This window comes from Enoplosus armatus, chromosome 6 (assembly GCF_043641665.1).
Source record: "Enoplosus armatus isolate fEnoArm2 chromosome 6, fEnoArm2.hap1, whole genome shotgun sequence".
NCBI classification, from domain to species: Eukaryota; Metazoa; Chordata; class Actinopteri; order Centrarchiformes; family Enoplosidae; genus Enoplosus; species Enoplosus armatus.
Window position 1 is genome coordinate 12,764,782 of NC_092185.1, and position 23,442 is coordinate 12,788,223.

At 41.7% G+C, this 23,442-nt stretch overlaps 2 protein-coding genes across 5 annotated transcripts; both read left to right on the top strand.

Annotated features, from left to right (window-relative positions):
- Nucleotides 1–392: 392 nt before the first annotated feature.
- LOC139286384 (cingulin-like protein 1) lies at nt 393–12,066 on the top strand. Of its 4 annotated transcripts, none has more exons than XM_070907141.1 (19): nt 393–444; nt 1,860–2,876; nt 2,950–3,044; nt 4,199–4,304; nt 4,418–4,513; nt 4,603–4,751; nt 5,641–5,782; nt 5,892–6,104; nt 6,214–6,420; nt 6,504–6,608; nt 6,896–7,048; nt 7,265–7,435; nt 7,791–7,943; nt 9,275–9,364; nt 10,189–10,272; nt 10,647–10,771; nt 11,029–11,137; nt 11,229–11,392; nt 11,496–12,066. In XM_070907141.1, the coding sequence occupies exons 2-19, from the start codon at nt 1,887–1,889 to the stop codon at nt 11,566–11,568; spliced, it is 3,225 nt and encodes a 1,074-aa protein (XP_070763242.1). In that variant the 5' UTR covers nt 393–444; nt 1,860–1,886; the 3' UTR covers nt 11,569–12,066. The 4 variants fall into 4 exon arrangements, with proteins under 4 accessions (XP_070763242.1, XP_070763244.1, XP_070763243.1 ...); XM_070907143.1 differs by having other exon boundaries at nt 4,199–4,262; XM_070907142.1 differs by having other exon boundaries at nt 2,977–3,044.
- Nucleotides 12,067–12,114: 48 nt separating this feature from the next.
- Nucleotides 12,115–16,339, top strand: LOC139287184 (aquaporin-9-like). The gene is made up of 6 exons (XM_070908186.1): nt 12,115–12,403; nt 12,583–12,709; nt 13,784–13,921; nt 14,162–14,280; nt 15,090–15,307; nt 16,126–16,339. The coding sequence occupies exons 1-6, from the start codon at nt 12,302–12,304 to the stop codon at nt 16,337–16,339; spliced, it is 918 nt and encodes a 305-aa protein (XP_070764287.1). The 5' UTR covers nt 12,115–12,301.
- Nucleotides 16,340–23,442: the final 7,103 nt, after the last annotated feature.

The window sequence follows — 23,442 nt, forward strand, 5'->3', positions numbered from 1 at the left end:
TACACACATTTGGTAAGGCCTAAGCTTACCCCACCTGAACATGGCTTTACAGAGAACACAAACCATAAATATATCACAGGATTACTTCAGCCTTTCTCCTTAAAGTGTTGTTCAATAAAAATACATATAAAGGACACTCTCCAACTGTCATTAAACTTTTATGGGAACTTTCTCTCCACAGTCTGTCCCAGTCTTTCCCACTACACACAGTTCGGGACTTAAGTGGATTATTATCAGCATATTACCGTGTGATAAATGGTCCTATTGTTCTACTCATTATTAGTTTCCTATAAATTCATATATTTCATCATATTAAGCACTTAGCAGCAGCAGCAGTCATATGGTTTGAATATCTGACACAGAGCAGGCAGTGAACGCCTCTCTGAGCGGGACTGAGGAGGAGGAGGAGGACTCTGCTCTACGCTCAGCCTGGACACACAGCGGGTAAGTTTCAGCGCAGATCGATGTCTTTATAACTTTATTAATTAATATTTCCTTAAAATAAGAAACGCGATATTGCTTCTGTCGCGACTTGTAGTGTATCTGTAGACGTGACTTTAGGGATCTTAACGTACTTTTTAACTCCCCCCCCCCCACCTTCACTTTATCTGTCAGTATGTTCCTCCTATAATACTTAAATGGGACTCACCGTTTTCTGTCATATTTAGCGTTTATGTGCCTTAATTCCATGGACCTGTATTTTCTGTCCTAACTGAAGCCTCTTTGTTGAAAGTTGAACAGTGTGAGGCGAAGTGAAGTTCCTGAAGTAAAACCGGATAAACGCAGATCCGCAGCAGAAACATTTTCACAGCTACATGAATGAGACTCGCTGATAAACTGCGAAAGTTGGATTTTACACCACCAAGTTAAAAAGTGTGACGTCAAAACCAAAAAATAGTAATAGGAAATTATGTTGGCCAAAAGTATAGGAACTTGATTTAGTCAAATATTTTAGCACTTTCTAATAATACACTTTTTTTATAAAGGGTTTATAAACTGTAATTAGTGGCGTTATTAATAGTTAATAAATACTTAACTAATGTTTCATAGAACAGTTATAAGTATATATTGCCAGCTTGATGATGACACTCAGTTTGTCTTTTTAAGCAAGCTCTTAAATTGATTGTCCGGCCAATTACCTTTTGGTAAGCAGCAGATATTAATAACTTCATGTTGTTATTATTATTAAATGGTCTAACAGTCCATTTGATTGGACTTTCTGATGACTTTTAGGAAAAGTGTCATGCTGGAGGAGGATTTTCCACAACCTGGCAACCCAAAAGTTGTTCTTATTAATGGCTTAAATCTGATCTAGAAGAATGAATGACTAATAAAGCCATTATAAAGCGGTACCAATATTTTTTTCTGAACTAACTTATTGTAATAAATGAGCTGCAATCGGTTGTGTTATTCATTAAATTAATTCTGCTGAAGAAGATACCGTGTCTGTTGCACAACACCTCTTGTGTTCTTTCAGCCTCACAGTAACATATTAGTTGACAAACATTTTCCTCAAGTGTTATACGATGAAGTGGGTGACGACACCTCGGAGACCTCGGCCAGTCGTAGTCGTCATGCGGTTGGCTCAGCTTTGGCTGTACAATAGTACTCTGTCATGAGCACACAGAAGGAGCTGTTTTCATTGCACAGCAATATCAGGCTCTCGTCAGTGTCCATTTATTGTGTCTTTATGTGTTGGCTGAGTGCAGCTGTGTGAGGAGCTGCCCGCATGTCTGTCATTGTGTCCCAGTGTGGCTCCGACCCTGCACCGATGTTGTGTAAACACCAACATCAGCTTGACCAGTCAGTTCAGTCTCCTTCAGTGTCATTTTTAACACACCGGTTTGTTTTTTCACCAGTTCATCTGTTAATCCAGCGGAGTCACGATGGAGTCTCACAGACTGAGCGGCTCCCCAGACGTCAAGATGCAGAGGAGCTTCGTGCAGCAACACAGTCCCAGAGGCAGCCAGGACAACTTGTTTGGAGTCAGGGTGCAGATCCAAGGGATTAAAGGTCAGCCCTACGTGGTTCTGAACAGTTCTGGCCAGGAGAGCCACCGGGACATCTCTGTCATCACTCACCAGGCGGGGTACAACCCAGGCATGGTGAGGAGGTCTGTGGATGGAAGACACTCTCCAACTGAGTCACAGAGGACTGCAACCTCCTCTGTGTTTCATTATCAGAAACACCCAGAGATCCTGAGGCCGTATGACCCTGAAAGTAATAACCTGAACCTGGTCATTCCCTCAACAGCTTCAGTCTCTCGACCCGTACAGCTGAACTCCGGCCTTTCTCCTGAGACATCCCAGACTGCTAACGTGAGCAAACCCAGGATCCCTCTGCCTGCTGAGGGCCCAGGGGAAGACCTGAGTGAGGTGGCCCAGAACAAGGCACCTCCCTCAGGTCGACAACTCCCTGCAAGGTCCCCAAACTCTGTGGAGACAGACTCAATCTTATCTGTGGGGAAGCTAATAAGTCAGTTTAACAGCAGCCAGCGGAGGGGAAGGGGAGGGCCGAGGAACAGGTTGGACCCAGAGCAGTGTCGAAGGTCACGCAGCGTGGACAGTGGTCGAACCTCCTCAGACTCCTCGTCCTCCTCCTCTTCCTCCAGCAGAGCCTCGTCTCTGAAGGGCATCAGGGGCGAGACCCCAGGCGGGATATATCCTCCCGGGTCAGCCAGGGCTCGACTCCTCAGCGGAGAGGCTTCTTTGATGAGCAAGAGGGTGGAAAACAAGGCCAGCACACTGCTTAAAGGACATAATGGAAAAGAGACGATATCTCCACAGGCTGCAAAACTGCTTCACAGAGCAGAGAAATCCTCTATCTCCAGATCATGTAGTGACCAGACCGATGACTCTGATGAAAGAGATGCACAGGTAAAGAGATTTGCGCTATGGCATAGTTGTAATTTAAAAGGGTGTATTTATTTGCTGTATATCCCTTAACCAGGTCACTCCTGATCTTCTGAAAGGACAGCAAGAAGTCTCAGTAGACTCAACTGAAGACACAGAAAAACAAATACTGTTCACTTACCTCCAGGATGGGTAAGTGCCCTGCAGCCCTGAGTACTTTGAAGTTAAAGGAATACTTCAACATTTTGGGAAATATGGTTATTTTCATTCTTGCTGAGAGTTAGAAGATTGATACCGCTCTCATGTTTGTACCTAAAATATGAAGCTACCGCCAGCAGCTAGCTTAGCTTGTATTGCACCTTTTAAACACAGAGGCAATTCAAAGTGCTTTACATAACACAAAGTAAGGCATTAGTGCAACATTTAACAGCACAATAAAAAAGCAAAGTAAAATCATTTAAAATAGAATAAAATGAGATTTAAAAAAGGCTGCAAACATGAGTAAACAGCTAGCATGAGTAAAAAAACCACCGACCAGCACCTGTAAAGCTCACTAATTAATTAAATATCCTTTGTTTTATTTGTACAAAAAATGAAGTGTAGAAATGAACAAGCTGTGGTTTTACAAAAGGTTATGTGTATGTAGGTTATATGTTATTTCTTGGCCGGACACAGTAACTTCCTGGAGTCACACAAACAAGATATAGTGTGTTAATTAGTGAACTTTAGAGGTGCTAGTAGATTTTGTTGGTCCTGGCTAGCTGTTTTCCCCTGTGTCCAGTTTTTTATGCTAAGCTAAGCTAAACAGGTTGCTAGCTGTAGCTTCATATTTGGCATTCCAATATTATATCTTCTCATCTAACTCTCTGAAAGAAAGCACATTTCCCAAAATGTTGAACAATTATTTTAAACAACTTAATACATGAAAATGCATTTGCACTTCAACTGAAGTTCCAAAAAAAAACACAGTCTCTCTCTTTTTTTTTTTTTTTTACGCTTCAGCCACCTTTTGGTGATTAGCTTGTGTTTGGGATCATGTAGGGCAGTCAGATAAGGGGGTGCTGCTCCAGCTGTGTGAGCTCATGCAGCAGTCAGGAATGCAGAGCTTGAACTGATAAAATAACTTCTTCGCATGGAAAGTTTTTAAGATCCATCAGTGGATTTTAAAAAAATGTGCTGAAGTCGAGCTTTTATTTAGAATTTAAAAACGCTGTGTACCTGTGAAGAGAGTTACACATTTTCCTTTCACAACACAAATTGCACTGCCATACTTTTTATTTAGCAACTGACTAAATTTAATTGTATCATTACAGCCTGTCAGTACAGTTAGTGTGTTTGCTTTTCAGGACGACTGATGATGACTCCACCACAGAGAGGAAAGTCACCCTGCTGCTTGAAAGGGTCGACAAGGTCAAATGGAAAACTGTGGAGAATGTGGAGGAGGATGAGAAAGTGTGTGTTGGGATGAGAGGTTTGCCGGTGTTGGTCACTGTTCAGCATGATTTAATGTCTGAAGCTAACGATGGTACCGTGTTGTTGGACGTCTCCTTTTTTCACATATGTAGGATTATGCAGCTGAGGTGAAGCTTTTGCTGGAGAAGCAGGAAGCACTGGAGGAAGAAGTGTCTAACTTGAAGCAAAAACTGCAAACTGAGATTAAGGTGCAGTGCAGTGCCATCCTGCTGATTCACCTCTAAAACACTCGCTTCCTGTGACTGATGATGTTCCTTTCTGTTGTTTTGTTGTGCAGAATGAAAAGACTCTAGCCAAGGCTTGTGAAAAGGCCAGAACAGAGAAGAAGAAACTTCAGGAAGAGTTGGCCAAAAGTCAGGAAGAGCTGTGCTCACTCAGGGACAGACTGGCTGACATCGAGGCCGAACTTCAGTCTACCAAACAGGAGTAAGGATCTGTTCATTCAACAGTTTACAATGAAAACTGAAAAAACATGATCAAATCTTATCAGCTAAAAGAGGGCTGAAGTTTTAAGCCCCCCAAATTTAATCCAATTTGTGAAAAGTGAAAATGGACTACTCTTTGCAATCCTCAGAAAGTGACAGATTTGCCCTTAAAGGCTTAAACTAACTGTCTCTTAAGCAACATGTAAGCTCTCTGTCAAGAAAATGGTTGAGCTGGACTTTCTTTGGCTAAATTTGTAGTTTTTCTTCTCTTCATCTGCCCCTTAGGTGAAGACCAGCCAGTGGGTGGAAATGGTCTTTGTGTGCTCAGTTTACCAGGAAATACTCTTAATCGCTTTGTTGCCAAGAGTTAGATGACAAGATCGATACCACTCTTATGTCTGTACAGTAAATATGAAGCAGTTAATTAGCTTAGCTTAGCATAAAGACTGGAAACAGGAGGAAACAGCTAGCCTACTGTTGGATTGTATTTCTTGGCTTCTGGAAGTCACTGCTTCCAATAAGTTGTCCAGCATATGTTTTTTTTCTATGGATTAAACAAAGTAGATAAAGTGTGTAAATTAGTGAGCTTTGGAGGTGCTGGTGGGTGGATTTGGGTCGATGCTATGTTCCACTTTCTTTAACTGAGATGCTGCTCATACTCTGAGATCATTGAAGTGAACTGTGATGTGTTGTGATCTGATGAGGGTCATTTGACCAAAAGCAGAGTCAAATGCCATTTGGATTAAGTGTGCAGGTATCCTCCTTTGTTATCTTGTCCTCTCAAGAGCCTTTCTAAAACCTTAAAGCAGGGTAAGCAGGCTTTTTTCCTTGATATGAAATATGGAACTAAAATAAATCCATCTTTCCTGCATATTTTTGTATGTTGTCAGGCTGACTCAGATGAAGACAGAGAGAGGGAGATCTAAGACGGAGATGAAAGACCTTCAGCAGCAGCTCTCTGAGATGCATGATGAGCTGGACCAAGCCAAGAAGGCAGAGGTGATCAACACAGAGAAAGAAGTCCTTCTGAAGGTATATTAAAACCACATGAACAAGATACACTTCACAAATCAAGAGCGGCTGTAAAGCTCCTCCACTGGACTCGAGGTAGTGACGCAGTATTTTGTTGGATGTCTGTCAGGATATGGTGCAGCTGCGTGCAGACTTTCAGGAGATGCTACAGGTGAAGGAGGAGCAGGAGGAGGTGCTGCACTGTCGGGAGAGGGAGCTCAATGCCCTGAAGGGGGCCCTCAAAGAGGAGGTGGAGACTCATGATAACTACATGGCAGCTCTGAAGGAGGAATATGAAAATGAGCTTGAAAAGCTGTTCAGGGATTTAGATCTGGCTAAAGAGGTAACAGGGAAGACATGCAGTTCTACTATTTCTCTTTGTTTCCAAAAGCTAAGACGTGGTTTGTTTTGCCTCTCGTGTTCATCGTTTGTTATTCCACCCTGTCTCCCAGAGCAATGCTCTGCTGGGTCAACAGAAGGTAGACGCAGATGAGGAGAGAGGAGCAGCTAAGGCGCAGTTGAAGGAGCTGAGCCAGGAGAGAGATCAGCTCAGAGGGAAGGTGCAGGAGAAGAACAACACGGTGGATCAGCTGAGTCAGGCACTCCAGGAGTGTAAAACCACAGAGAGACTGCTGGAGCAGAGAGCAAAGCAGCTGGAGGTGGGAGACATCAACATGTATCACACTGATGTCATCTATTCAGCCATTTTTTATGTATGTCCCTTTTTTCCTTTGTGCCACAGAGGGAAAAGCAGCAGGTTGAGGAAGCGCTGAAAGATGTGAGGAGGAAAGAGGAGGAGATGTGTCAGTCTAACCAGTCGCTGCTCACTCGCTTGGAGGACGTGCAGGTAAAGCGAGGTTGCTGTTAGCTTTAGAGAAACAGCTTGGTGGCGTTGTGATGGCCTAGTGGCCTAAGATACATACCATGTAACTTTAACGTCCTCTGTTGCATGCCATCCCCTCCGTTTCCTATTCTTCACTCATTCATAAAGTCAAAAATAAATATCAAATATCTAAAAGAAAAAAGAAAAAGAAGAGAGAGAAACAGCTTGATTCGCATTAAACTCATGGCTGACATCATGACATAAGACATTTTATAGCCACAGTCTCCCCTTTCCTCTGTTTTGTTTTCCAGGGTAAGTTGACCAAGCTTAATCATGAGCACAGGGACCTTAAGGAGAAGCTCAAGGAGGAGAGGAAGCAAATAGAGGAGCTGTGGAGGATAAAAACTGAACTGGAGGATGAGAGGAGGCTGCAGGACAGGGCTGTGGAGCAACTGCAGAGGAAGGTGAGAGATGGACCTGCACTATTTATGGGGCTTTATGGGAAAATCCAGCTTTATTTTTTGGAGCCAGATGAGAAAATCTGTTATCTTAACCCTGAAGACTGATGAGATCGGCAGATACAGCTCATATTTCTTGTGCTTGGGTTAGATGCATTATCCCTTTTTCTTGTAGAGGTCTACTTATCTCACCGTACAAGCCATTTGTTTATCTGTGTCCAGATGAATAGCATCATGGAGGAGTGCGAGGCGTCTACAGATGTACTTCAGAACCAGGTCGATGAGGCCAGAGACAAGAGTCAGTGGGAGTTGGACGAGCTGCGGAGACAGCTGCAGGAAAAAGGAGCGGAACTGGAGAAATCCCGACAGGCGGCCAAAAAACTGCAGGAAGAGGTGTGGTGCTCATTGTCTCTCTGATTCATCAGCTTGTGGGTTCAACTGTCTTAGTCGTCATTGAAATCTACTAAAAAAACAAGCCGACACCTGGGTGGAAAAGAGTTACGTCCCTTTGTTTCAGTATTTTTCATCTCATTAGGTGCTAATGGGATCTTAAAATAAGTTTAAAATGTTTTAAATGTGCGAGATTAAACAGAAACATAAAGGAGTAGTCTCAGACGTGTTACCAGAGTTGATTAAATCTGTATTTGTTTAATAATGTCTTGACTGATTGACCACTGTCTAATAGCAGACGTTGCATGCTACCTTATCTTACAGTGTGTGTTTGTTCTGTGGTCTGTTATGTGTTCAGCTGCTTCCTCTGGAGGAGGATCTGCGGCGGTGTCGCAGGGAGCAGCAGGAGGCCCAGCTGAGGGGCCAGCAGCTGGAGCAGAGGGTGGAGGAGCTGGAGGAGAGGAACGTAGCCACGGTGGGAGAGCGAGAGCGGCAGGTCAAACTCATGGAGGTAAACGTCTCAGCAGCCTTAACTGAGGGGAACTTGGTGAATTGAAGGGGAACACCAGCAATTTAGTATTGCTCTTCCATAATGTTGGGGGGACAGATTCCAAGAAACTCCAAAAACACTGGATCCTACATTTCCCATAATACAACTCAGTATTGTCTTTCATTAGACCTCTTCTGAGGTCTGAGGTTTCTGTTATAGATTTGTGGTTTCCGAACCCAAGCGGACTTCTCAGACTTTGGAAACCTCCCTCCAGGTGCCACAGAAGACATTATGTAACTGTTTTCACAGGCTGAGTGGGACTAACCATGTCTAGTAAACTGATCTTCTTGTGTAAAATCGGCACCCAGATGATAAGCATGCATCCAAATAATAGGTATACTTTGTCACAGTGCAGAATGTAGAAAAAATACCCACACACTGCTCTCTTATTCCCAATATTTATTTTATTGGACATGACAACATTTTGACCACAAATTGTCTTCCTCAGATTGTTGTCACTCAGCATCTGCAAAGATTTATTTATGATCGGCCTCCTGAAAACAGAAACTTTTCTTTCAACGTGACAGCCATGACAGTTGCCTTTGTCCAGTAGGGTTTTGACAAATGATATAAAATATCTCTGAGCTCACCGTAGATCTCATCTTTTAGTCGCAGTTTAAACATAAAGATCTACCCAGAGTGGAGTTATAAGGTGTTTGGATGACAACAGCAATGTTCCCTGGCATACTAACATACTGTATATCTGTTTACTGAATCTAAACTGATGATCATCGGGAGCTTTCAATCAGAAACTATACTCTCTCTTATTAGAGCTCCCAGTCGAACATACTTCAGTTTATCACATGTTTTGAAGTGTTTATCTGTTCAGGTGCCTTTATTTGCGCTCACTTGGTCCTGTGAACTATAAGGGTGCTGAAAGGACTCATGGCAACAACATCTCACAGCTCAGCACTGTTTGCACTGCTGATGACAAAACACTACACAGTGATACCCGTGTGTTGACACTGCGTATCGACCGAGGAAGCTCGTGTTTACTGTACAAAGTTATCAGACCTGTCTGGGTGTTCTCGGGAATCCTCCTTCACACTTTCCAGTGTCAAACACTCGCGTCCATTCAGCAGTTTGTACCAAATCTTATTATCATATTGCATTTTTCCCCCTGTTTTCTTCATATATTATTACCCAACACTGTTTTTTAAAATCTGAGTCAGTTTTCTAACCACAGCCTCGAGGGATAGACTCATCATGTCCTCTGTACATGACAGTGTGATGCAATATATATTAACTTGATGGTGGTTTGACACTTTTCTCATGTCTTCCTCTCCTCTCAGGGACGTATTGGTCAACTAGAAGAAGATCTTAATGATGAGCGCAGCAGTGCTGACCGGCTGATGGAGCGATTAGACAAAACCAAAGAGCAGGCAGGTTTACTCCCTCGCTCTCTTTGCTTTTCATTTTGTGTTTGCTCACATTCATAAATTTTCCCCAACTGTGAAGAGACAACTTTAATGCCACGTTCTTTGGTTTCAACACCCAGCCCTAGATCTGTTTTTATTATAAACAGATTTAGAGCTGAGCACTCAGATTTCCACTCAGACACTGAAAGCTGCTGATTGGTGTTTCCAGCCTGGCTGTGAAACAAAGTTTTTGTTTCTTAACGCTCACTTTGTAACAGCCCTGAAACATGACTGAACCCCTCTGACTTCATATATGTGTCTTCATCTCTGAGCCTCACATCCTCAGTGTGCCTGTAAAGTAGGCCACCATTCATGGGAGCAAAATGATGCAGACTAATTGACACAAAACACTGTTCTGGGTGCAGTGCAAAGACAAAAAACAGCTAACTATTGTGAGCAGCTATTCACACTCCCTTCACTGGGCCTCTGGATGTTATTAGAGAGGAGAGAGAGCCTTTAGATCTGATGTGGCTGCTCAGACTAGACAGCATTTCCTCTGACTTTAGGAATTAAGCTGAAACTTTTCATTTAACCTGAAAGCGATTGTCAACAGGTGGTGCCCTTTTAAATAAGGTACAGCCGTGTTTTCAGTCAATATGGAAGACAGTACACACACTCATTCTGTGACTGACATATTATTATAAATTACATTATTAGATTGTGAATACAACTATCTCACTATAAGTACAACTATCTCAAAGTCAGACTTAAGTACTTGGTAAGTAAATGTTACTTTCCTCCACTGCTGGAAGCTAAAAACTGTGTTTCCTCTCCGTTGGTTGTGACAGATGGATCAGATGAGGAACGAGCTGATGCAGGAGAGAGCCGGCAGGCAGGACCTGGAGTGTGACAAGACAAGCCTGGAGAGACAGGTACTGACCCCTGAGACAGAGACAGGTACTGACCCCTGAGACAGAGACAGGTACTGACCCCTGAGACAGAGACACGCACTGACCCCTGAGACAGAGACAGGTACTGACCCCTGAGACAGAGACAGGTACTGACCCCCGAGTCAGAGACAGGTTCTGATCCTGAGACAGGTATTGACCTTTTCTTCTTCACAGTGCTGTTTTTCTTTTAGATCTGTGGAACTATGTGAAACTGAATGTGTGTCCTCAGCAAACAAAACTGGCACCCACTCATAAAAACATTGCTCCATAGCACCACTACTGGTCAACAACTCCTCCAGGGTACCTTTAACTTTTGCCTAATTTATGACATTCTTCTGTTTCATTTCCTCTGTCAGAATAAAGACCTGAAGAGCCGAGTGACTCATCTGGAAGGATCACAGAGGACCAACCAGGATTCACTCGTCTCCAAACTTAACAGCCGCATCCAAGAACTTGAGGAAAGGTTGCAGGGAGAGGAGAGGTGAGCACCTGTACATTAAATAATCTTTATCAGACCTTATCAAAAAATATTTACAGACATAAATGTGTACAGAGTTTGTATTTACCAGTGCAGGAGAAGACACTTGATGGTAGCTGTCGAGCAGTGAACCCCCTCATATCACTTTCACTGTGGTTGTAAGAGTGAGAGTATCTCTGGTCCGAAACACACTAGGAAGGTGTTGAGTTACAGGAAGCAGCAGCAGCAGCGATGTGATCTCTTGGTGCTTTTGCCCTCAGAGACAACAACAACCTGCAACAAGCCAACCGCAAGCTGGAGCGCAAGGTGAAGGAGATGAAGATGCAGACGGACGAGGAACACATCAACCTGCTGAGCCAGAGAGACCAGGTAGACACGTCTTTAACCACAAAGTTATCGAGTAGTCAGGGGCAGCAGACTTGACTCATGATTCAATATCTCACTTTTGTGAACTCTGCAGCTGACTCAGAGACTGAAGACGGCGAAGAGGCAGATGGATGAGGCGGAGGAGGAGATCGAGCGTCTGGAACACGCTAAAAAGAAGCTGCAGAGAGAACTGGATGAGCAGATCGAGGCCAATGAGCAGTTTCATGGCCAACTGAGCGCACTGCGGAGTGAGATGAGGTGACCACTCACCTTCTGCCACTGAGTTTCTGCGTTTCATGTACATCTCGTGCAAATCAAGTTGCTCTTTAACTCTCGTCATTTTATTTTTTTGCATTAACAGGCGTAAGAGGAAATCACCTCCTGCTGTCATTAACGTTGTGGGGGACGACGTGGACGACTTTGGATCTGATTGACTGACTGACGTGTGATAAAAACAAATTGCTGTCCAACAGTCATTTCTGGACTTCATTAAGGGACATTGGACTTACTGTGAAGAATCCTTGATATCATAATTCAACATAATTCCATTAACAACTCAGGTGTGGCTTCATAATGTTCCTGAATAGTTGTGAACAGCATGGCCCCTTGCCACGGCTGACCTCTTGTGGCAACATGTAAAACTGCAACATCTGACAAACTGATGTTTTACAATGCAACAGACAAACTGGCTTATTTACATTTACTCAAACGGATTAATTTGTTCTCTAAGTTATTCCTTTGCGGTGTGAGTTAATAATGGAGTAAACTCCAAATCTTAAACTAATGAATAAATGTGTTAAAATGTGTTTCCACCTCACTCACTCATATTTATATACCTTCAGAAACTCTTAAAACTCTTGAAATAAATCCAGCTGATGTGTCTGTAAAGCTGAGTTTGAGTACACACACAAATAAAGGAAATCTGATTTGAATTTGTGTTTAATGGAGATACAACACAGGTCACACCTGTCAGTCACTCTGCCCTCTGCTGTGAAACTGTTGATGAGGCTGACGAGGACTGTGATGGTTGTACAAATGGATCAATGGTCTGTGCTGAATGGCTGCGGTTGGATAGAGGTGGAGATCTGACACGAGAGCTCTGATCAACTCCAGAGGTTCACACTGCTGGACATCTGGTAGTTTTAACAGCAGTTGGCACAGAGATACATGGAAATACAACACAAGAGAAGCATGAGGCAACACTGTGCTCTCAAACATGGAATATTCAAGGAATTCCTGGCAGAATTCCTGGGGACATTTGTCCTGGTTGTAAGTATAATTTTGTGTTTTTTCACTTTGCACAATATATTTTCTAAGTTGTTTCAAGTCTTAAGCTCCAGTCTGCTCATGTTCAGAAATGCTCTGTGTCTTTGATGATGTTGTCTTTGAAAAGACAATTAAACAGATTTTGGTGAAAATCTGTTGTTCTCTTCCTCTCTGTTTGTCAGTTGTTTGGCTGTGGCTCAGTCGCTCAGACCGTCCTCAGTCGAAACACCCTGGGCGAGCCTCTCACCGTCCACATCGGCTTCTCTGTAGGACTCATGATGGCAGTGTATGTGGCTGGTGGAGTGTCAGGTAAATGTGGTTTCATGAACCTCTACACCTTATTGTTTATTTCCACTCAAGTAAAACTTTTCACACATGAGCCACCACACCCCACTCGCAGTGTTTGACCTGGTACTTTGAATTTAATGCACGTGCAATACACTTTAATGAATAATATTCAATGGATGTTGTTGAGATCTATTTCCTACTCTCCTGGATATCGGCATCCTGTCAAATCAACTGAAAAACATCCTCAGTTTGAATAATATATTTGTGAACAGTTTGTCGCTTGCATATTCAACGTCTTTGCTGCCTTTGATCTACTGTTCAGCGCTACAGACTCTGTAATGCATTCAAATAACTCATAGTTATTACAAACAACCTGTGCCAGAACATATAAATAGTCTGACGCAGCTCGCTTGTATCTGTTGTAATGAAAAAAACTTTGTTTCTCATGAGGCTTGCAGCTTGTAATAATCTAACTTTATGGCTTCCTGTCCAGCCATGTGCCACCTCCTCGCCTCCAGTGTCAGCAGGAACGTGCCAGCTCTCTGTCCAGATTCAATGAACGTGGACTGGCCATTGATTTGTTAGTGCTAGTGCACAGCCTCTCTGGGGTCATACATAACCCTGGGCACTAAATGTCCTGCAAACTCCATTGATCATAGGCTACGTTCATCTGTCTCTGACAGAGACCAGACTCCAAACGAGACTGCGTGCCTCATCTGAGCAGCAGCTTCTTCTAATTTGACATCAAAAGGACCAAATGGTTTTCATGAGGACAGATAACTCACAGATTTCTAATATGTTTTTAAAAATTAAAACCTGGCAGGATGTGAGCACAGCTTTATTAAAAAGGGAACAGAATAATGCTCCTTTTGTTTTTTTCTCATAGGCTGAATTTCTAATATGTGACCATTATTCTGCCTCTTTGCTTGTGAACATACATAACAAAACCCTGCTCCGCCCGGGGGCTGCTCCCCTTCTGCTGCCCCTCGTAAATGTGACGGCCTCGCTAATGATGGAGAGGATATCATGCCAGCCACCCCCACCCACTGTGCCTCTCTCTCTCTCTCTCTCTCTCTGCTTTGTCCTCCGTCCCAGGGGGCCATGTGAACCCTGCTGTGTCTCTGGCCATGGTGATTCTTGGCAAACTGAAGATCTGGAAGTTTCCCTTCTATGTCATCGCTCAGTTTCTTGGTGCTTTTGCTGGAGCTGCTGCAGTCTTTGGGTTATACTATGGTGAATACACCTGAACTTTATACCCTTACATGTGCATATTATACCGTATTTATATAAGTAGTTATATAACAGTTGGTAATGATTTCCTAAAGTTTAGTTTCTCCCAAACTTGAAAAGGAAGCAACACTAAAAACGAGGACTGTCATCATTCAGCTGTCACAATAAAAATATTTCAGCTACATGTTCATCACTAATAGATCCCTGTGCACAGTTACAACTCTGTATTTGTCCTCCTCACAGATGCTTTCATGGACTTCACCAATGGGATTCTGTCAGTGACGGGAATCAATGCAACAGGTCACATTTTTGCTTCCTACCCTGCGAGACACCTGTCAGTCCTCGGCGGCTTCATCGATCAGGTGAGCTCTGGTCGCTGTGACCCAATGACCTCCCTCTATTGTGCACCGCCGCTCCCATTCAGGCTCCAAATACTGCAAAGTCTGGCAAATTTGGCTAATGCAAAATTGATTGCCCCATTTAGTCTGCAGACACCCACTCTTTTGCTTAGTTTTGGGTCTAATGACCCACTTCCTGGCATTCACTGGAAGGTCAAATCTATACTTAACACCATTATCCGTCTTTTTAGTGCAGCGATCCAAAAATAACACGTCTACCAGCTTAAAACCGTTGAAAACCACATCAGGTGGACCACTGAGATAAGTCTGATCAGTGTGATTGTGCTAATATGTTAATGTTTTCTTATGAATATCTGTGTAACAGTGGTGCTGCACAGGTTGCAGCCCCTAAATACTTTTTGTAGCAGTTAAAACCTATATTTGAACCATTAAGATTAGACTTATTAGTTTTAGTGATACATATTCAGATTGTTGCAAATGTGATTTTTTTTAATGTACCCAATACAGCCTGACCACTACACAGGTTACTTCTACGTATTTCATTTATTCTTAAAAAAATACCATTATTATAAAAGATATGACATGTACACAAAGACCTTCACATATAAACAGACACTTTACACATGAATGTAAAGTAAACAAAGGAGGCAGGAAGCTAAGAGCTTACTCAAAGACCTCTCCTGAAAACTCAAGGCAAGATAAACAGAATCACATTAAATAAAAACGTGATTGGGAAGTAACCAGTGCTTACTGCTAAAGTACTGTGTTGATCCCTTTCCTGCCTAAACTCAGTTTATCAAACTCTCCTGCAGGTGGTGGGGACCGGTATGCTGGTCTTGTGTATTCTGGCTATCATTGATGGTGGAAACATTGGAGCTCCCAAAGGTGTGGAGCCGCTGGCTATCGGTCTGATCATCATGGCCATCGGTGTGTCCATGGGACTGAACTGTGGCTACCCCCTGAACCCTGCCCGAGACCTGGGACCCCGACTGTTCACAGCTGTAGCCGGATGGGGGATGGAGGTCTTTAGGTAACTGTACAGCAGTTTTCTTTTTTAAAACGTGACAATACAAAGTTTATTGTGTGATTTCTACATACTCATGTAGCTGGGTTGAATCAAATACACTATAAATATATTATATTTTGTGACACCATCATTTAAAAACTGGTTAGATTTATTAATTAGAACAACGTCATATGAGATAATGTTGTTAAAAAGAAACAAGAAAACGTGAGAATAAATTTAATAAATATGTGTTACATCTGAATGGATCACGTATAATTTTATCAACCTATAAAGTTGACTCAGTTATTTTAGTGTTGGCTTTTGGATTGAATGTGTAAAACGTTAGATGTGCATTTATTATTAATATTTTGTTTGTTTGTTTGTACTGTTGGTTTGTTTGACTAACCTTAAGTAGGTTATTTTATTCATTGTGATAAGTGATTTTGGTTAATTAAAGAAAAGAGATCTGATCCTTATTACATCTAATACAGTAATAGATTGAGGAATAATTACAGCTCAATGTAGACAGTTGATGAACTATGATATCTACAGTACACACACACACACACACACACACACACACACACCTGTATATATCTGCCTGCCTGTCAAATCCTCCAAATTGGATCCTTTAATTAGATTTATTTATTGAAATATTTTTCAAAGTAAACTGATGAAGAGCTGAGCTGCTGACATGGACCACACTGTTATATAATATCACATGCACTTGACAGATGCGGTCGATGCTTGTGAATGATCCAGTGGCCGACAGCGACCTCTGTGCCCGCTGTTTGTGAAACTGCCAGAGACGTATTTTAACTCTTTCCTCTTCCTCTCCTCAGCACTGCGGACTACTGGTGGTGGATCCCTGTGGCGGGGCCCATGGTGGGGGGCGTGGTCGCAGCCGTCGTCTACTACCTGCTCATTGAGCTGCACCACCACCACCACCACCACGACGAGCCTGAGAAGCCCCATGAGGAGGAAGAGGACGAGGAAGACGAGGAGGACGAGGACATCAGTCTGAAGGACAAATATGAGATGATCACCATGAGCTAAAAAAGACATTAACCTCCAGGACTAACTGGTTCAGAATCAGCTGTTTTACTGTCAGTCAGGTGAAGAACAACCCAGCACAGCTTCCGTCTGTAAGAACAGGCTTCCTCTGTCAGCGCGCTCTCTTTGGCAAACCCGATAATAGCAGGATAGGCTGTAGTTACTCTTCTGCTCGACTTCATGCTCTGCAGAGACAAGCTTTTCAGCTCAGTGATGACAACATTAGAACAATTACAGGTCAAAACGCAAAGTAAAATAAGTTAGGAAACGTTTCAGATAGAAATACTGCAGCTAAATAAGCTCTACGGATATTGTTTTGGTCTGTGCTGTCAGTAGAAACACACAAAACAAGCACAAAGTTGCACCGTCTTTGTAAAAACTAACCAAACCAACACTGGACTGTCTTTATGTTTTATGTTTCATAAACACAATCTCAGTCCTGTGTGTTTCACATTGTTATGACTTTTCATATATATGTTGTACATATTGTATTATAGATATTAGAATACCCTTTATTTGTCTTTATTCACTTGGAAATAATTAGTACTGCACTAATAGTTTTACATGCCTGTCAGTTTCCTTTTAGGTTTGCTCCCATTTCTTCAGTGTTTGTGATGATTTTATCTGTATATTCACCTTTTTTTGTTCTAACATATAATTGTTTTCTTCTTTTGCAAACCTCCTGTTCATTATTAATATTTGTATTTTACTCAGTGTTGTTTTGTCTACATTAAAGTTTCTACAAATCAATCTCATTAGAGACATTTCACTTCAGGGTGTCGTATCAGAGACTCCATCATCTGTTGCATTTATCACTGAAGACTGCAGTTAAGCTGCCTGAGTTTGTTGATGTAATGTTCCTCTCAGCATTTACACCATTACCATTACCGGATATATCCTCATACATCCCTTAAATTAGGTGTGTAGGCTTTAATACTCTGTGATGAAATGAAAGAGGACAGTAACAGCAGACATGAATCTCACCGGCAGACAAGTGCATTTATTAGTCGAAGATTGAAAACCTTCACCGACACCAGAGATGGATCATTTGAGTTTAGTTGTTAGGATTGCAGAGGATGATTACACCTCACAGTGTCAGCTCAGAGCATTATGCTGTAAAATATTTCCTGTATGAGCTGATTACTCTAGTTAATGTCCTTATCAAAGATGATCTGAGTCACAGTGGGAACTCTACCAGGAACCTCCGGCGGTGACTCCGCTGTTGGAGAGGTGAACATGAATGTAGTTATATACAAGGCCTTCCTGTTAGCCTGTGGAGACTCCTCACATCTTTGCTCACTGGTGGAAGAAGTATTCGGACCATTTACTTGAGTAAAAGCATCAATACCACAATGCAAATTTACTCAATTCAAAAGACTCCACACAAAAAAATCCCTCATTGAAAAATCCAGAAACTATGAACATGCAAATATCTTTCATTTCAAACGCTCAACTGCTGGACACTGAAAAGTCCATTCTCGTTTAAAAGTGTTCACGTCACACCATAAATTGCATGTTGGCTTCCAGACTAGTTAGTAAGAAGCATGCTACTGTTGTATTACTGTACTACTGTATTTTAGAGGCTGTTTTGTGTCTAAAATCTTAATCTGCAAAGTAACTAGTTACTATAGCTGTCAGATATATAAAGTGGAGTCAAAAGAACAGCATTTCCCTCTTTAGTGGAGCAGAAGTACAAAGTTGCATAAAATGGAAATACTCAAGTAGACTACAAGTACCTCAAAGTTGTGCTTAAGCAGTTCTCTTTAAAGTTTTAAGCAGTAAATGTAGTTACTTTCCACCACTGGCTTTGGGTCAGTATTAGTCAGTATTAATCATTAGTTAAGACCATGAGGGTTGTTGCATACTGCTTAAACCCTGTAAGTGACTCCATTAGGCCACATGATACCATCATACTGTCTGTGACTACAGGCAAATGTAAAAAAGGGCTCTTAGATGCCTTCAGTGACAGAAAGTTCTGGCCATCCCCTCTTCATGCTATCTAAGTTTCAGAGACAGAGTGGGGGTCACTGACACCGGCAGACCAGTAGGCTGAGCCAGTCTGGAGGAGGAAACAGCACCAGAGTACCAGTTCAAGAAGACGCCAAAGCCTCAGTGCTGGAGCGGAGAGGTGACTGATAGACGAATCAGAGCACTGCAGGGTGAGTTTATCAGACACCAGCCTGAGGGTCAAAGTACACATGACATTATAGTTCATGTCAGTTTGTCATGTATACAATCGCATGCATGGAGCAGAGAGGAAAATCAGTTTCTATAGACTGACGGGCTGCTCAATAACGCTGCATGTGCAGGTGCATGTGATTCTCCCTCCTCACCTATTGGCCAGGTTTTGAATGATGTGGGACAACATTACTGTGCTGATTGAAAGAACTGAGTGTGTAAGAAAAGCATTTCTCCTTGTCTCTGTGAAATCACATGGAGACACCAAAATACGTTCAATATGAGGAAAGCTGTTTCTCTTTTGTTGTCTGTAGCTTGTTTGAATTAAAGGAAAGATTTGATTCCTTCAACTGGCAGCATATTGTAACAATTACTCACTTTATTTCATGCAGCAGCAAATTCCTTCATGAGACATACTAAATCTTGCTAAAATCTGTGCAGACTGGCTGAATGGCGGAGTCTTGATAATCTAGTGGGCGTTATCTTTAACTGGACAATGAACTGGCAGTTGTATTCTGTGATGCCACAGTGTTTCCATCCTTTGTTTTTTGCAGCTTTCAGGGTCATTGGAGCGAGTGTTCGCTGCCACTCAGTTGAGTCCTGGTGCCACTCAGCAGGCCGGTGCCACTTTTACAATCGTGCTTTGTGACTGCACGGAGAGACAAAAGGTGCTGCTCGCTTATCAGCTGTGACGCCAGCTCCTTGCACAGAGCTGAATCTCTGAATGTAGCATGTTGACCAGGGTCAGTGACACTGTCCTCTCTGCTGGGATGTTGTTTTTATGCTTGAAGAGGGAACTGTGAGGAAAATGGACCGCAGCATCAGCAATGACAACAATATAAACTTCCTGGAACAAAACTCACCGCCTGCATTATCTAGAAAATATTGAGCCTAAACTCTTCTCTGTGCTCGTTCATGTCACAACCAGCGACTGCAGCTGAGGATCCGCATTGAAAATCAATAGCATTCCATTGCATGTGCAAAAGTGTGCTCCCAGGATCTGACATACACTTTCCAATGGTTGTTACATCATCAAACACACTCATGAGGAAAAAGTCATCAATAAGTATAGGCAATGAATAATAATGTGTGTGACAAACACATGGATTACACTGGAGATAAACTGCCTACTTGTGCAGGCTGTCACATGGCAAAGGAAAATAAAAGTGTCTGAGCAGCCATATTTCCTTCTGCCAACTTCACTCAAATAAACAAGGCATTACTGAGCTGCCCACGTACTATTTGGAGTTAAGTTGTCAGGTTGAAGTTGTCAATGACGGCTGAAGCACTGTTCGATGGAAACAGAGGAGATGAGAAGCTGCATGTGGTGCTGATGTTGGTGACTCCAAAACCTCTGGTCCACTGAATCCACAGCAGCTGCTCCCTCTGCTGTGGACGCCCCTCCAGTGCATCCAGCCGAGTGATCAAGTTTACTTTACAGGAACCTCACAATACTGAGGAATTCACCACAGTAAATTATAAATTCAGGATACAGGTTGAAGAGCCCAACACAAGAGGAAAGACACATCAACAAGCAAACATCTGTCAGTTCATCTCAATACAATATAATTCATCCTAAAATACCTTTAAAATTTAACCTCACACTTCTTCATCGTGCAGAATTTAAAAGAACAAAAAACAAAACATGAGGATGCTGTACTGCCTGGTCCCATCATTAGTATTAATAACATGTGATGCCTTTTTAGTCATCTTGCTGTATACAGGCATACATACTGCGCACTAATGCAACCAGAACAAGTCATAGGTACACTTTTGTAAAATGGGGTACTCAAGTGATTTAAAATTGTAAATCAATAACGTTGGGGGAATTACGAGGAACAGATTATATTTTAAAAAATTAAATACACACTTTGATCTCTGAAACATGGCTTTACTGCAGCTAGCTTTCGTTCAGAGACCTTTTTTCAAGCATCAACATTGACATCTTGATACTATGCTCACTCTTTTCCTGTTGATGCTTGAAGATCTCTGACTGGGAGCTTGCCTCAATAAATGAACACTGCACAGATTGGAGTGCAGATGGTTTTCCTATTAGTCTCAGCTCCAACAAGTCTTTATTTGGTGAGCAGTGATATGGATGGAGAAACTGTAGAATGGTCAAAATTAAAGCAGCAGAGGTTCGGATATCTTAACTTTTAGTGCCTAGTATAAGAAAAGGTCAGAAAACACTGAAACTTGTACCCATAATGCAACTCAATAGCACATTTCAAACTACTCCACAACACCAGTTTGTAACAACTCTTATGACATCTTCTGGGATATTTTCTCCTCCCGAGCCCCAGAGGACATTACATTCACTGTTTCACACAACTGAAACTGCAGCAAACGAACAGAGAAAAGCACACATCACAGACAGTAAACAGGGGTCTATTTTATTTTGAACAAGTCTTTTAATTAATGCATTTCAAGTACTCCAAAAATTACATCTCTTTGCACAATACAATTTGAAATCTTTTTTTTTTTTTTAGTAAAAATGTTCAAAGTGAACAAAAATTTCCGATACTGTATAAAACACAGTGAACATTAAAATCAGACAGTAGTATTACTTTTTAATCTTGTGTTCTTTCGGCCTACATCACCTACAACATTTCAACTCAATTTGGACATTTTCAGTGCACGTTTATCTAAAAACTTTTTTTTTTTTTACCAAGACTACGAAATTAAAAAGAAAGTAAATTTACAGGCATTATTCTTCTGCTCTTCTACCCAAACCATGCCACAGGATAACGAAGACAAAAATGAGAATGTAACATTGACTCCATCACCCTGAACTGTTTTTACCACTGATGATGGTGGAGGAAAGTATCATAAGCAAACTCCATTTCAACTAGCACATAAAGAACATAAATAACTTAGGAGAAAAGGAAGGTTTGTCACATATGAACATCTTTGAACAACTTACTCTGGAATTAGAATACAAAAAATTAAACGGATGTATCAAAATGTAATTTTCATTTTCAAATGAAATGCAAATTTTCGAAGTACTGTACAAGTTTACATGTAAATTCTCCAGGCTTAACAGGCGAGATTCCAGCCAGGAAGATGAAATTTAAAAAGAGCTCCATTTTTTGTACAGACATGAGAAGTTATAGCAACCGCCGACCTTCCTAATTCATCTGCCATGTGAAATAAACTGTTGACTGTGAGACACGCTGTTTTTAATGTCCCCTCCAGAGCACATGTGTGATTATTACAACCATCAGGACAGTGTTGTAAGATTTTAGTTGCGATTAGTGTTGCATGCATTTGAAAATTATAATGCCAGGAAAAAATAAAGTCAGAGCATAAAAAAAAACAAAAAACATCCTTTGTTGAATATATAATGCAAAATGCCAGAGCTTTTTTATGTGCCAAACTTTTTGCCTATCAGTGGGTAAAATGTCTGCACGTTAAATCAACTCTGGGATTTTGTACAACATATTATAACCAGATTATTACATCCTCTCGGCTAGTGTTACCATGTTATCATTTTCCAAAGCGCCCCCATCATGCTATGCCGCAGCGAGGGGAGGAAGAAAACACCTGAGATAACAACTCCTTCATTTCTTCCATTTAAAAGTGGCTCCAGAAACTTTACAGGTGCTTCCTGTATTTTCTAAAACCTGTGCACAAAGATCGGCTGTAGAAAGTGTTATGGCACGCTGATGTAAACTCACACTGAGGCCTGCACTCATGAGCTCTTAAGGGGATTCAGTCCGTGATGGAATCTGACCGGGATATAATTGCAAGTGAGTTTAAAATGAAAAATACAAATAAATAAAAAAACAACCGCTTGTCTCCTGTGAAACTAGTGAACACACTGAGGAATGTGCGAATAGTGTGACAATACTGCTGCGTTACACCGCTCCGTCCACTTGTTTTAAGACTCACATTAATAGCTGTCAAAGTAAATAGTGTTGAGTGACATACAAATATTACAGACCTTGGTCAATTAATAGTCACATTTAATAAATGTGTCTGCATGCCCACATTGAAAAGTTCTTAGATTCGCTATCTGAAGAATAATAGAATGATTTAATCTTACAATTGTTTTTTTTTTTTGTACATCCACACCGGAGTCATTTTTAAATTTATTTCCACACTCATGTAAACTAACTCTGTAACATGATACACTCTCACTTCTAAACTAAGCCACAGCAGCCTTCACTTTCCCTCGTCTTCATATCCGAACAGGTAGAATCATCATCAGCTTCAGTTAGTGGTTATTCATTCTTCATTATCAAAAACAAAAGACAATAAAAAGGTGTACCAAACGAGGAGATCTTCCCTTTCTGTTCCCATGACTCTTCATCTCATCTAGCTTGTTACACAACATGAGCAGAACATGATGTTAGCAAGACAAAAAAAAACAAAAAAAAAAAAAACGATGAAAAGGGGGGCCTTGAACAAAGAAGGCCTGAAAAATGGGATATGGTGACCTTGTTGTTCAAAATTCAAAATCTAGCAGTCTAACGAAAGTGAAAGAGATCCACCTGATTGGACGACTGCGAAGAGAACTTGATGGCGTCAAATCCTCAACAGCAACATCCAAGGAACTCATCACAAACCATCATTCTTTCAATTATGTGTTAAGAGTCCTGAGAGCACTAACCGAAAAAATAAAAGAAAAAAAGTGAAGAATTACACATTTACAGTAGAAGAAATAGTTTGTTTTCACTTATGATACACTAAATATGTACAGTCACATGCAGAAGACTGTCTGCACGAGAGACCGGAGCCTGTGTCTTTTGCCGTTCGACATGTGTAAATCACAAAAGTGCCGCAAATCCCCACTTGAGTGTCTCTCGATCCTGGCTAGAATGGCGAAAAGAAAAGCACGAAACAATTCACCAGCAGCCACGGGCGTGTCACTCAAGAAGACGTTGCAATAGAACAAAAAACACATCACAGAATGTACTAAAGCTACA

Coding starts and splice junctions, on each gene's coding strand:
- LOC139286384 (XM_070907141.1), top strand. CDS start 1,887: ATGGAGTCTCACAGACTGAGCGGCTCCCCAGACGTCAAGATGCAGAGG. Junction 6,105..6,213: donor ATTTAGATCTGGCTAAAGAG/GTAACAGGGAAG, acceptor CCTGTCTCCCAG/AGCAATGCTCTGCTGGGTCA. Junction 6,421..6,503: donor AGAGAGCAAAGCAGCTGGAG/GTGGGAGACATC, acceptor TTTGTGCCACAG/AGGGAAAAGCAGCAGGTTGA.
- LOC139287184 (XM_070908186.1), top strand. CDS start 12,302: ATGGAAATACAACACAAGAGAAGCATGAGGCAACACTGTGCTCTCAAA. Junction 13,922..14,161: donor AGTCTTTGGGTTATACTATG/GTGAATACACCT, acceptor TCCTCCTCACAG/ATGCTTTCATGGACTTCACC. Junction 15,308..16,125: donor TGGGGGATGGAGGTCTTTAG/GTAACTGTACAG, acceptor TCCTCTCCTCAG/CACTGCGGACTACTGGTGGT.